This window comes from Camelus ferus, unplaced genomic scaffold (genome assembly GCF_009834535.1).
Source record: "Camelus ferus isolate YT-003-E unplaced genomic scaffold, BCGSAC_Cfer_1.0 contig299, whole genome shotgun sequence".
NCBI classification, from domain to species: Eukaryota; Metazoa; Chordata; class Mammalia; order Artiodactyla; family Camelidae; genus Camelus; species Camelus ferus.
The window spans coordinates 911,637-925,865 of record NW_022588424.1 but is presented as its reverse complement, the minus strand read 5'-3'; the positions used below and the strand labels follow the sequence as shown (position 1 = coordinate 925,865).

The 14,229-nt window shown below is 39.1% G+C and overlaps 1 protein-coding gene across 1 annotated transcript in view; it reads left to right on the top strand.

Annotated features, from left to right (window-relative positions):
* Positions 1-14,229, top strand: part of LOC106729120 (spermatogenesis-associated protein 31D4-like) — a 154,161-nt gene that overhangs the window by 24,539 nt on the left and 115,393 nt on the right. The window contains 1 exon segment of the mRNA XM_032476223.1: positions 10,182-10,301. Coding sequence (XP_032332114.1) covers positions 10,222-10,301 — 80 coding nt within the window. The 5' untranslated portion in view covers positions 10,182-10,221.

Here is a 14,229-nt window from a genome sequence, read left to right as displayed (position 1 = left end):
TGGAAGGTACTCCTAGAAATAGGATTACTGGGAAAATAGAATCCTGGAACCTCACCTAAGTCTTCCCTGACTTTAGTCAGCCCAAGGGGTTTCACCTTGGATCACAAAGTGATTAGTGACTAAAAAAACAATAGGACTGGCTAATTTTTGCCTATTGGTGGTTTCGTGGTATGCAACTTGGAGACAATATAATAAAACAATGTGTCATAATTATGATTTGGAGATAGTCCAAGGGGATAATAATAATAATAGCTAACATTTATTGGGTGGTTAATATGTGCTAGGCTCTGTTTGAAGTGTTCTACAGATATTAACTCATTTAATCTCACAACTCTGGAAAGTGTATGGTCTTATTATCCCCATTTTATAAATGGGAAAGCTGAAGCCACAGAGGGTTTAAACTACAAGGTAAGTGGCTGAGCTAGGATTCAAATCCAAGCATTTTGGCTGGGAGTCCATGCCCTTACCCACTTGATGACCCTGCCTGGAAATAACCGAGTGGGTAAGATCCACAGCCCCCTCCTCCCCCCACATGCTAAGGCTGAAGTGCAGCTGGAAGGGAGTGGGGAGTCCACTGAGCACTGCTGAGTTACAGCCCTCCTTTCCCCCAGCTCTCATTGCCCCATTCACTAGCTGTGCATCTGCCTGGGGGAGGACAGGAGAGAAACCAAGCTGCAAAGTGCCCGGTTGTGTATCTGAAAGGGAAGAGGAATGTATATCAGGGTGGTCTCAGGAAGCTGCTTATTCAGGAAGGGAGGAAAGAAATAAATGAAAAAAACACAGCTTCAGGGTTTTGGCTTTTTTGTCTTGTTTTCGGTTTGGGTTTGGGCAATCATGAGCACATTAGGCCTCCCTAATAGAAACAGCGTTTCCCTGACTGTTTTCACCAATTTGGTTTCAGTGGCTCCCAGTCATGTGCTGGTGCAGATGGCACCAGCAGTGGCAGAAGTGAGCTGCAGCGTAGGAGATACTGGAGACGCCGGTGACCGTGAATCCTGGAGCAGGTAACTAATCATTTTTGATCCTGTCCACTGCTGAGTGCCTGGGTTACAAATGACCTCCAGGCAACTGTTCAACGTGGATGGTTCTAAAGGCACCTCGTTGTGGAGAGCGCTGCCTAGACTGGAGTTCTGATTAATGGCCCTTTTCTTTTGTCCCACCTCCTTATGCTTCCTTAAAATAACACTGATGTTACAAAAGACTACACAGGGCATTTCTATTTAGGTGAGGTCAACCAGCGCTGGGGTGAAACAGAACACAGCCACCGCAGCAAAACACAAACACAGAGCTAATCTGTCCTGCTTCACCTGCCCACTGGCCAGGTTCCTCGTACGGAAACCCAGCCAGAGGAGTTCCCTCTGTTCCCACTGGCTCAGGATTGAAATGTGGAAAACTGTGAACACCAGCAGTGACCCAGGGCAGAAATGATTCCCCACAACTTTTCATGGATGTCGCCGGCAGAGAAATCCTCCTACAGGTGTAAGTGGGGGACCCCAAACAGCCAGAAACTTGTTTTCAGTTTCTGCCCTGCCTGGATCTGGCACATAGAGGCATTCAACCAACGTATGCTGCTGAATTGCAGTGGGTTCTACTGAGTTGAAGTGGATAGAATAGTAAGAGGCAGAAATAGAGATGCTTTTTCCTTTTATTTCAAAATAAATTTAATTGTACTAATAATAAAGGTAGTAATGACAGTAAGAGTTACCATCGTTTCCTAGGGGCCAGGCCCTGTTCCAAGCAGTCTCTCCTTCCCCAAGGGATAACCTCTATCTGACTTTTAACACCAGAGGTTACTTAGCAGAGGGAAATTTTTAATAGGGGAAACATTATCAAAGTTCATCCAGAGTCCTCAGTTTCCCTGAGTGCCTCTGGAATCTCTAGTTGGCTTAGTTGTAAAAAGAAGCCCTAACAGCTAAAAGGTAGTAAAGTAAGGAGTCAAGTTCACATTAGGAATTAGACCTCAAAAAACAGAAATGAAATAAAAAAGATTAATCATTGAGTTCGGTCTCCTTGAGGTCACATCAGCCCGATCTACTTCCTTTATTGCTGTAAGACCCTGCAGTGTCCTTTCACATAATTGTGAGGATGCAGTGGAGAGGGGTGGGGGCAGGAGACTGGGGTACACCTACCTAAGCCAGTTTGTGAACAAATGACAAGCAAGTTACGGGGAGTCCATGGTAGTGTTTTATGTACAACTAAAAACATCCAAAATGCCTCCTAATATTATGTGTGTGTGTGTGTGTGTGTGTGTGTGTGTATAATATATAAAGAATTATATGAGGTATACTGTTATGTGTAGAAGTCTCGGAGCCCTCCTCCTGAGAATTCTCCCAGGAAGTTGGGGACTGGGAGTGGCAGCCATGCTAGTACAATGTGGCCCTTCCCCGTGCTGATTGAAGGGACCAGTAGCAGACATTGGACTCAAGACCAGCCAGTTAGAACCTGTCTCCCTGGAATTTATCACTGGAATGAAAGGATGCTAGTTGGCACAGGGTGGTCTCTTAAACCAAGAGTGTACAACTCAAGAGCTGTGTTGCCGCACCATAGGCAGCACAAGCACACAACACTTGACTGTAGAGAGAAGGGAGCAGACATGGGAGACAGATTAGGGTCATGAAGTAAGAGACCGGAGAAGAAGGCAGAAGGAGATGGAGAGGTGACAGTGGAGCAAAGTAGCTGTTTTGGCTTCTGCTGGTTTTTGTTTAGTTCCTAGTCAACCCCTTGTGAGACTCGGCTGTGTCTCTTCTTCTGGGGCACCATTGGCTACTCTTGAATGTTTACACTTCAACCTCCACTGTTTTGATAACGCTAACTTGAAGGGCTTCTGCTCCTTGTTGTTGCAGCAACCATGGCTGTGTAACAAAAACCACCCTCAAAATTTAGTGGCTTAAAATAAAGATACTTATTTTGCTTAAAAATCTGCATTCTGAGTGGAGTTTAGCATGGATAGCTTGTTTCCACTACCACTTGGTTTCAGCTGGGGCAGTTTGAAGGCCAGGGGCTGAAATTGTCTGAACTCTTACCTGTGCCTGGCCTGGGAAGACTCAAGAAGTGGGGGACTGGAAGAAGTGGGACTATGTGGAAATCTCTCCATCCATGTTTAGTCTCTTTATCATGGTGGCTTCAAGGTAGATGGACTTTCCCCTGGAGGCTCAGGTCCCAGAGACAGAGGGCCAGGTGGAAACCATATTGTCATTTATGACCTAGCTTCCAAAGTCATGCAGTGTTATTTCCACCTCAGCCTGTTTCTGGAGGCAGTTACAAAGAAGATCCACCCAAGCTCAGAGGGCCCTTGCCTCTCCATGAAGGAATGTTACCATCACATTGTGAGAACACGTGGCTGGAATGTATATTAATGTGGGCATCTTCAGAAAATAGAATCAGTCATGCTTGTAAACAAAAGAACCTTGTTTAACACACAGAATAATCCTTAGAACTCAAAAAGTATCAGAGTTCCCGGAAAATCATCAGTGTTGTGATGGAGAATATGCTGATTGGTGGATACAATGAGAATTCTTTCTTTTTTTTTTTTTTTTTCCAATTCTGAATTAATGAACATCAAATTTATCCATAGGTGGTCTCACTGGGTTCTACCCCAGAAGCAGCATTTTCCAGGTGACTTGTCTCTTCAATTCAGGACCATCTTATCTTCTTTTTGCCATGTAATTAGGAGTGGATCAAGTTCAAATCCCTTGCTGTTTGTAGTGAAAGGTTTCTGGTCATTTGGTTTTTAAATGTCATTTGTAAGTATATCCTTTCTTGCTTGGTGAATGAGATTTTCCCTCCAACTGGACTCTTCTCATACTTTTTATAAATAATGATCTATGTTTTCAGGGTCCAAAATATTCCAGAGCTGTAAAGCAGGCACGGCTGAAAGATGTGTTAACTCCTTCAGGCCTCCAAGGTGCTATTTCAGATCTTATTGCCTCATATTCCATAATGGAAGCTTGAGCCTTATTGATGGCTCTTCTCTTGATTGTGTGTGTGTGCAGGGTGAAGGCCAGGACTGAAAGAATTGGTGACCTGAAACAGGAAGCTGAATTAATTCTTTCCACAAGGCTTCAAAGAAGAGATTTTAGTCTTACAAACTCGAAAGCCTAAAAGATACTGAAGCTTCCAGAATAAATCAGTAACTAAGACAGTGTTATTAGATGCAGTAATTACTGGAGTGTTGATGTTGTCTGAAAATAGGTACATTCTCTACTTACTTTATAGCAACATTTCCAATACTGTACTAAAATTAAGTTAACTATAAAAATATGCACATTCTATATGATTACATATAGAAAACTTCAAATTGTCATCTTTTTTATTATTGATAAAGGTCACTTGGGTTTGTGCAAAAATCTTCAATTTATGGGTTCGGCCTGCTATTTGTTATGTGGAATAGAAAGATAAGACCATTGATGGCAAGTTTTAAAAATTCTACCTATCCATAAGTAAGTATGTATGAATATAGGGGCAGCCTGAATAATCGGTATATTTTGGATTTTGCACAACTGGTAGTCTGATAAATGTTTAACAGCCAGCTCTCCAGGGCCAGCATTTGCCAGTTTCTGTAGTGTAAATATTTCCACCGTGGCTGATCTCGTGCTACTAACATAGCATCACAGAATGCAGAATTGGGAGGAGATATGCTCAGTGGGCTCTTGTGAGCTATATGAGCCAGTCCTGCACACCACTGTTAACAATTTTGGGAAAGCTAGTTGGATGACTCCTGGATAAACCTTGTTATAATACTGAAGGGAAAAAAAAGACAAATTTTAGATGCAGCAGAGATATTTAATGCCATTGAATCTCTGTTTACTCCACCACATTTCTCATTGACCAAAGGACTGGGAACAGAGATGGAAGTATTTAAAAGTTGCTAAGCAATTCTCTGGCCCTCTCTTCCCTGGCCACTGCACCACTGCAGTAGGGGAGGCACATATTCCCAGTGATGCAGATACAAGATGGTAGAAACTGTATCAACATGGTTCCATGAATGTCTGTGGCGCTCAAACCCCATATACCAACATTGGATGGATTGCATGCTTCAGTTAGCAATTGATGCCCAACAAGCCATCCCATACAGAATGGCTTAAAGCAACAATTTATTGTTCTGTCTCACATTTCAGTGAGTTGGTTGGGCTCCACTGGGCAGTTCTGCTCTTCTTATGCAGGGTTTCATGTGATTATACTCATATGGTGGCTGGGGCAGGAGTCCTTGGAAAGCTTGGCTGGAATTGAACTGAGGATGGCTTCTTTGCTCAGGTCTGGCACCTAAGCGCTCCTCCACAGGGAGTCTCATTCTCTAGCCATCTGCGCAGGGCCTCTCTTTGCAGTAGGATGGTCAGCCTTCTTATATCATGAGTGACTTCAAATGCAGAGGCTGTCAAGATCTCCTAAGGATTCTGTTACATTTTCTTGGTTAAAGTGAGTCATGGGATCAGTGTAGACAGTGGGAGGTGACTAGACGAGGGTGTGACTACGAGGAGGTAAGAGTCATTGGGAGCCCTCTTTGGAAACTAGCTGCCACATACCACAAGTAAAAAGTAAGCCTTTGTTATGTTAAGCCATTTAGATTTCAGGGTTAATTTGTTCCCTTGGCAAAACCTAATCTGACTAATCCAGAAATTGGTACTGTATTAGTGAGGATAAGGTAGACTGTGGTGCAAAAATAAGCCTCCAAATCTTAGCAGCTTAACATATGGGTCTCTGGGGGTCTGATGGCTCTCCAGGACCACTGCCTTCCAGTGGTGACTCAGGGGTCTCAGTCACTAAGTGACGACTCAGGCCACTTGCATTTTGTTGGGACACCATCTGAAACCTTCCAGCACACCTGAGCAGGAGGAAAGAGGGCAAGAGGAACTCATGGCTCTTAAGTACCTACTGGCCAGGACTAGTCATATGCCTCTTGCCCCAACTGTAAGGAGGCTGGGAAATTTAGAGGAACGCACAGATATTTGGTGATTAGTTAATGTCTCTGTCATAAAGTTATATGGAGCTCTTTGCCTCTTTTGTTTTTCCTCCCTTCCCCTTACCTCATCCTCTATAAGAAATCTAAGAAAAAGAGAGAATGCAGAGTGGAGTCGGGGAAGGAAGGAAGCATAGCAGAAGGAATTTATAGGATGCAAAGTACCACCACTAAACTATTAACAAAACTATTAACAAGTACTGCTAAACAAAATCTATTAACAGATAACTGTAATAGCAGAGGCTTACACTGTGTTTTTAACTTTTTTTTTCTCCTTTTTAATCAGCAACGATAAGGAAGCTAAACCAGATTAAGTGCTATCTTATTGGAGATACAAAGGCAAACAAGGGGAAAGAAGTGATTGAAGAGCACTTCAGAAAGCTCGGTGCATTCAAATCTGCAGGGCCTGATTACTCACATTCCAGGGCACTTAAGGAATTGGCAGTGTAATTGCAAGACCACCAGCCTTTATTTTAGAAAAGGAAGATTGGATGGGAGAAGGTCCTGACAAGTGGGATCTGCAGATGGAGTACATTTTTTTTTTAAACAGGGAAAAGCACAACCATAGTAATTATAGACTATTCAGCTTATCTTGGATACCAGGGAAGATACAAGAACAAATCATCAAACAATTTGCAACCACCTAGAAGAGCACAAGGTACTGGGTAGTAATCAGCATGATTTTGTGAAGTACAAATTATGCCAGGCCAATTTAATTTTACCAAGAGAGAGTGACAAGCCTAGCAGAAGAGGGGAAAGCAATACCTACAATTGGAGTTTAGTAAGGTCTTTTTCATTTGTTTTCTTCTGTTTTTTTTTTTTTTTTTTTTTTTTTTTTTTTAATTCCATCTCCTGACATTTTAAACATCAGCTCTCCAAAAGGATGTTACCTGGGTCAACAATTGGGAGGGACCTACTCTGGATGAGGCACTCAGAGTAGTAAAAACAAAGATTCAGCTCCAGGTTATCACAGTGATTAGTCATAGTTATTGTTATTTTAATCAGTTAATGTGGACAAAGAAGATGATGTTAGTGGTGGAGATGCTGAGATACAAATAACATTCTCCACTACTGAGAGAAAGTATGAGAGGAAACAGGAGATACAAAAACCAGTCTAAGAAACCCAACAGCTAAGTAATACTGAATCCAGAAAGGGAGAAAATGGTGAAAGAGAAATTACTAGAGAAATTGTATGAAAAAATTTCCCAGAAAAGGACATACGTGTTTACAATAAAAAAGGCCACTAAGGCTTAACTATAATAGATGGGGAAAATAACCCACTTGGACACAACTTTGTAAAGTTTTAGAAGTCTGAGAATCAATAAAACTTGTAAAAGTTTCCAGAGAGAAAAATTAGGCCACCTACAGAGGAATCAAAATTGAGCAGCCAAATTCTCATTAACATCTCTGGCTGCTAGAAGATAATAGAGTAGTCCTTTTGATTCTGAGGGAAATTGAGTTTAAAACTAATTTCCATAGTCAGCCAACGTATCAATCAACCGTGAGAGTAAAATATAGGCATTTCACATAAACCAGCACTTAGAAAGTTTACTTCCCAGGACTCATTTCTTAAGAAGCTACTTGAATATATATTCCACCAGAACTAGAAGGTTATCCAAGTAAGAAGAAAGCAAAGGTCCTAATACAGAAAACGGAAGTAGAGTATGATACAAAATTTTCCATTTTGGAGCAGGAGAATGAAGAGCTTCGAAGGGAAGGACTCTGGGGCAAAAGGGAACTCCCTACATTTCATAGTGAGAGTGAGAGAACAAAAAACCAAAAACAAACAAACAAAAAATTTGAGTGTTCTGGTAGAGTATGTATTTTGACAATAAAAAAGAGAGGCAATTAAGAATTTCAGAAAAAACAAAAAGCTAACCGAGAATGTTATGGTCTAGTTTTGAAGAATAATAAAATGTATGATTTTCAGTAATTTATGTACTATAAGAGAAAGACTAGTACATGGTACTCAAACAGTCTCCTTTGAGTAGATAAGGGGTTATGATGTTGCCTTCATAGAAAGGGAAATGGCAATTTGAAAATGCTCCTTAGCTTGGCAGTGCACAATGTTGCTGAAGTCTTAATAACCTAAGTACTTTGGCTTTAAACTCTTATAGTCAACCTAAGGACAGAGTAAAGAATATCTTGGTTATGTTGTAGAAATTTAAATAAAAGGTAAACATTAATCTTCATAATGTAAAAGTATAGCTAACAGAAGATGGGAAGTGGAAAATGAAGGAAATATGAAGAGAACAGTATGGCTGAAATGCTCAGTGTCTATAATGAGAAGTCAAGATGCTCAAGTTTTTAGAATGAGAAATTGAGGCATAATGTAATATTCAAAGTTACAAGGGTAACCACAACAGAACTTTAAAATAATAATAAAACTGTCCAAAACTAGGAGGAGTTGGGAGGAAGAGGAAGATAGCATAAATGAACTAAATGCTTATCTTTTGTAATGGAGGCCATTCATAACCAAGAAATTGAAAAGAGGAATCATTTTCCAAACATCCCATATATGGAATTCAAAGAATGCATTCGTGAGTGATTTTTCACAGGCATACATGTAAGGTCATGGGGCACAACCTCAGAGCACAGCTATCAACAGTCTTAGTTTAGGGACACATTATAGTGCTGATGATCTTGCAACCATGGCATTTTTTTTTTCCATTCCATTATCCATCCCCAGTTATAAGATTATATTTGCAAACTTAAAGTCATACCTGCTTTAATGCTTTTTAAAATTTTCTCAGAATGATCTCTAATGTTTCACTGACTGTTCCCTCCAAAATTAATAGCATGGTATTTGGCCATGTGGCCTCTTTATGGTATTTTATTACATCTAATTTCTGTTCTCAAAGAATACATTCTCAGAATTGGGGTTTTGCTCCCACTGAATGAAAACTTAGATGACCTTGTTATAGAATAAAAACTATTTAAAAATTACAACTCTAAAAAGTAAAATAATATAAAAGTCACTTGAATCACTTCTGGTTGTTCCCGTACATTTAAGTAACAGCATGGTTCACAGGCTCCTGTTAAGTGATGGCAGATGCAAGTAGAACTCTGTTGTATCTTCATAATTGAGGTCCAGAAAATTCAGTCGTGTAATGTGTAGGGCCAACTTAGTACAGATAATGAAATGACCAATGTGAGCTGGCTGCAGAAGGACTAGAGCCATCACCAAACTTGTCATACCCAAATTTCCATTGTCAAGGCGTGTATAATTACAGGTTCCACTGTACTTCTGATTACTGGCTAGAGTGGCATGCCACATAGCCACACAGATAAACACAGTTGCCGTACGCACTGCACTGCCTGCTAGCTTTAAATTGTGCAATTCTTGATTACTCTTGGCAAGAGTTAAACGATTTCAAATTTTGCACAAAATTGGTACTTACCTAATAGGCCAATTACACTATTTCAAATATTCATTATTCTAATTTATTTAAAATATGAATATATTGTAAAAGAGCAGTATTTACTTTTTTAAATTAGGGGAAGTCAGGGGGGTATTTAAAACTAGAAGAACCCAAAACAGAAATCTTGAAAGAAGTGTTCACAGGACTAGGGTTGGGGAGGAATCATCATAACTTCTTTGTATCATTTGATCTATACTGTTCAATTTGTTGTAAGGGACATTTACTACTATAACATAGCAAGTATTAAAGTAAGTAAATTCATAAAAACAGTAACAGTTGCCTCTCTTAGTATTTCTCAAAGACTGGACCATGAAATACTTGTTAAAAATACAGAATACCTGTTTCCAGACAGAATCCTAATGAATTTGATCCCTTCTACTGGGGCCCAGAAATCTGCATTGGGACCATTGGCTTAGACACAGATCTTACTAACAACTCACTTGTACATCTTCTTCAAGTGTATTTCAGGATTGAACTTCTTGTGAAACCATCACATGCTGTATTGCCTTCTGCAGTCTTAACCATCTCCCAGCATCCTTCCTTCCCTTCCTTTATCACTAGAAGGAAGAAAAAACCAAAATGACCTCACTCACTCTTTCTCTCTTTTTGCATATGGTCTTATGTAGGGGAACGGTTCATTTTAAGATCGTTTAAGCTGTACCACCTCTTGAACATGAGCAGCTAAGGAAATCTAAGTGGTAAAACTCATGACAATGACTGGTTTCTTCATTATGTAGGGAGAAAGATTTTGAGACTGTCTCTGTATCTTCCTTAGGTGCTAATCACTTTTTTCTCCTTCCCAGGGCTGCAGGAATATTGATCTCAGCGTTATTTTGACCATTAATGAATTATGAAGGCAATAAGCAGAGACACACACCTCCAGCCTCCTGGGAGCTTAGCCTTCTGCTACAACGTTTGCATTTGTAAGTCAGCACCTGTGCAATCTATATTCTGACTATTTGTTATTATTCTCCTTTAATTACACGGTGGTGGTGGTCCATTTGTAGCCTGAGAGCAACCAACTGGAGAGTCAAAGAAATTATTAAAATATTGACTTTAAATTAAAGGGCCAAAAGGAAACATGGCTGGGTTTGTTCCTACTCATTCCAGTGTGATGGTTCAGGGACAGTTATTCCCTTTCACATCAAGGGAAGTTGGGTCTAAAAAGTTAGTACAGAAATTCTACCTTAAAAGAATTTTTAACCTTAAATATTTCCTGTGTCGTCAGTAATTTCTGTTAGCATTGGCTTTACCTCATCTATCAAGCACTGTTTTGTTTGGCAGGTGATACATTTTTACATCCTGTACTTCATACTTGGTCCTGATAAATCACTCAAGTTAGGGTTTGTTGGATGGTCAAGTTGTGGATGTTGTGGATGGTCAAGTCGGTCCCAGAAAACTTTTCCTTTTAGCATTTTGGTAACTTTTTATTTTGATACAATTTCAAATTTCTGTAAAAGTTTCAAGAATTGTACAAGACACCTCCATTTACCCTTTACTGAGATTCATGTTTATTTGTATCTTGACCATTCACTACCCCTCTTTTCTATGAATCTATGTATATTATACACTCTCTTTCTTTCCTGACCCATTTGAGAGTAAGTTGAAGACATTGTGCACCTTTACCCTGAAATATTTTGGCGTTTTCCTAAGAATAACATTCTCTTTAATAACCATGGTTGTTAGCAAACTCAGGTATATTAATATGGATATAAGCCACAGTCCAAATTTAAATTCAGATTTTCTTAATTGTCCTAGTGATGTTGCAATAATTAGTTATAAGCTAATTTTTACCCCAGACCAGGATCCAATCCAGGATCATGCATTGTATTGAGTTGTATTACCTCCTTTGTTTTCTTTATTCTGGAAAAGCTTCTAAGCCTTTGTCTTCTGAACATGACATTTTTTAAAGAGGGTAGACTAGTACTCCTTTTATTTTGTCTTTCTTTCTATTTTTTTTTTCCCTTTGGGGAAGGTTCATCATTCTGGGTTTGACTGGGATGTCCTCATGTTTAGACTTGGGTTAGGTATTTTTTGGGCAGAGACACCATTGAAGTGAGGAAGTGTCCTTGTCAATGTGGCATATCTAGGGTACCTGATGTCCATTTGTGATGTTAACTTCGATCAGTTGGTTCAAGTGCTTTCTCCACTGTAAAGTTACAGCTTTTCTCTTTAAAAATTGCATGTGTTTTGTGGGGAGATACCTTGAGACTGCGTCAATATCCTACTTACAAAATTTTTTCTGACTACTTTAGCACCAATTGATGAAGGAACTCCAACATTTCTTCTAGACTTACTAGTTGGCATTTTGCTGTGAGGAAGAGCTTGCCTTCTCCCCGTTTAATTTTTTTTACTTATTTAAGTCTGAACTTACGGATTCCTGTGTTATTCAGTGAGTTACAATCTAGTACTGTCTTTTTTTATTTTGATGCTCAGATTTTTCCCAGATTTGGCTAGTGGGCAGCTCTGTCACCTGTTTGTCTTTTTGACATATTTCCATGATGCTTCGAAACACTGCCTTACTTTCTATAGTAACTGGCTCATCTTATATTTTCTCTGCCTCCTCCCTAGAATTAACCATTTCTCCAATGAGCCCCCAAGTAAATTTTGGTAAGAAAATCGGATTTACCCTTTGTGCCTGCCCCTCCCCATTTCCCGTCACCTTTCAGCAACCTGTCCCGTGCGTCCCTATTGTAACCATGATTTTTAGTATCTCTAGTTAGAGAGGAAATTCTGATAAATTTGTTTACCTTAAAATTGTTTGGGAATGACTGCATTACCTTTCTTAGAAATGTTTGTGTTTTAAAAGAGGAAACAAGGTAGAAAGCAATGCTCAATTAAAAAAAAAAAAAATATATATATATGTAAATCATAGAATGTTACCGGTGAAGGAGACTTCAGATCACAGGGTCACAAACTCAGCCTCCTTCAGTGCCCTAGTAGTATGAACGTGCATGAAAGCCCAGTGGCGTCAGCAACAGTGTACAGACTGGGCTGAGCTAGAGGATGCAAGCCCACCGAATGACATTTAAATTCAGATAAACAAACACTGAGCAGACCAAGCAAAATTTGTTTCTAATCCTTATTTGCTAGAGGACCTCCTGCTGATGACTTTTGTGTTAAAGTAAAACTAAACAGTGGTTTTAACACTGTGCCTGGAGGAGCTATCAAGATGCTTTATGGAACTTTCCTGGGGGTTCTGGAAACTCTGTAGACCTCCCAATCCTCTTCAACCAGATTCACTTCCTTATTATCTGTTTGATGTGACAGGCGCCATGTGAGACTCTGTGTGAAAGAAGGGATCTGTGGATGTTGAAACAAGCTTGGAAAGCACTGATGTACTCCAGCCACCTAATTTTGCAGATTCTTGCAGATAAGCAGACTGAGGTCATCCAGGGACAACGGTTATTGCCGGGATCGTTAGTGGCAGAGTGAAGGCTGAAACCCAGACTTTCCGATGCTTGGTCCAAACTCTTTTCCCTGCACAAAGTTGCTTCACCTAATGATGGAAAATCAGGTGCTAGTGAAGCAGGTTATCCTAATGTAGTACCCCACACACAGCAGGCTGTCTCTGAGTGAAGATGTTGATGTCCCTGGGTGACAGATCCGTTTGTATGCTCTGAAGACAAATATCCACCCTGTTCTAGAGCTCTATAAAGTAAACATGTGAGTGAATATGCAGGTAGAAAATTCAGGTCACCAGACACCGTAGTCACTGATTGACATGTTAAAATGATACTTTCATCCATAAGGAGATAATATTTCTAATAAATACACTGTTTAATTTTTCAAGTATATTCTTAAAACTCCTAGAGATGTTCTGTTAATTGACAGAATATCAAAGAATATTTCCTTTTCTGTTCTTATGAAATCATCCATTTACTATGATAAAATTTATTTCTCCAGTTAAAATTTATATATTTTGAAGAAAATAGTAAGATTATTATAAATCATTACATAGACATCATAAATCATTTTAAAGACTACTGTTTTAGTTAATGTGGTATTCTACTGAAACTTCTAGTTTTATTACAGTATAATAATTAACAGCTGGCAAACTCTTACCTAAGGAATTTAGATTTTAAATTTTTAGCCTTTATCTATGCAGAACTGAAAACTGGAGTAATTATCTGAACGCTCTTGCTAGGCCAGTTCAAAATTCCTGCATCTCTTTTGTTTTTCAGTGAAACTGAACTTTATCTTCAATGGTCTGCTTTATTTTTCCCTGGGTGATAAAGGTAGAAATAATATTTCTCCAAATTTTTAGGAGGAAAAGTATTTTAAAAATATATGTTAAATGTTGATACTTCTGACTGCTTCTAATATCCTGAGATGATTAAAAGAGGACAAAGAGGGCTGGGAAACATTCAATTTAAAGTCTTTGCAAACTAGATTTAAAATAACGCTCATTTAAAATCTAAGATCAAATGTTCAAATATAATTTACTATTGGTAAATGCTAGGTTGTTCTTGAAGCAAGCATTACGTCAACGTTTTGTGGATTATTTTCTTAAATTTTAGACTTGACCGTTCATTCCTTTCACTTTTTATTCTGCCATTATTCCCCTTTTTCTTATTTTGCAAGAGGAGAGTTTTGTTTTGTTTTTTTTAAAGGAAATACCAGACATAATGAATGAAAATGCAAACAGTCACGTATTATTACTGAGCCTGACATAAACTGCGTTGGCATTACTATCTTCTACGTAATAAATACCTAAATATACATGCTTTCCTATTAAGATGTTTAAACTTGTGGATACTTATATTCTAATTAATGTTCGGATTTTTTTTTTCCTATCAAATAATTTATCATTGGATTTGTCACTTTGCTAAGCCAGTTTCTTATTGGATG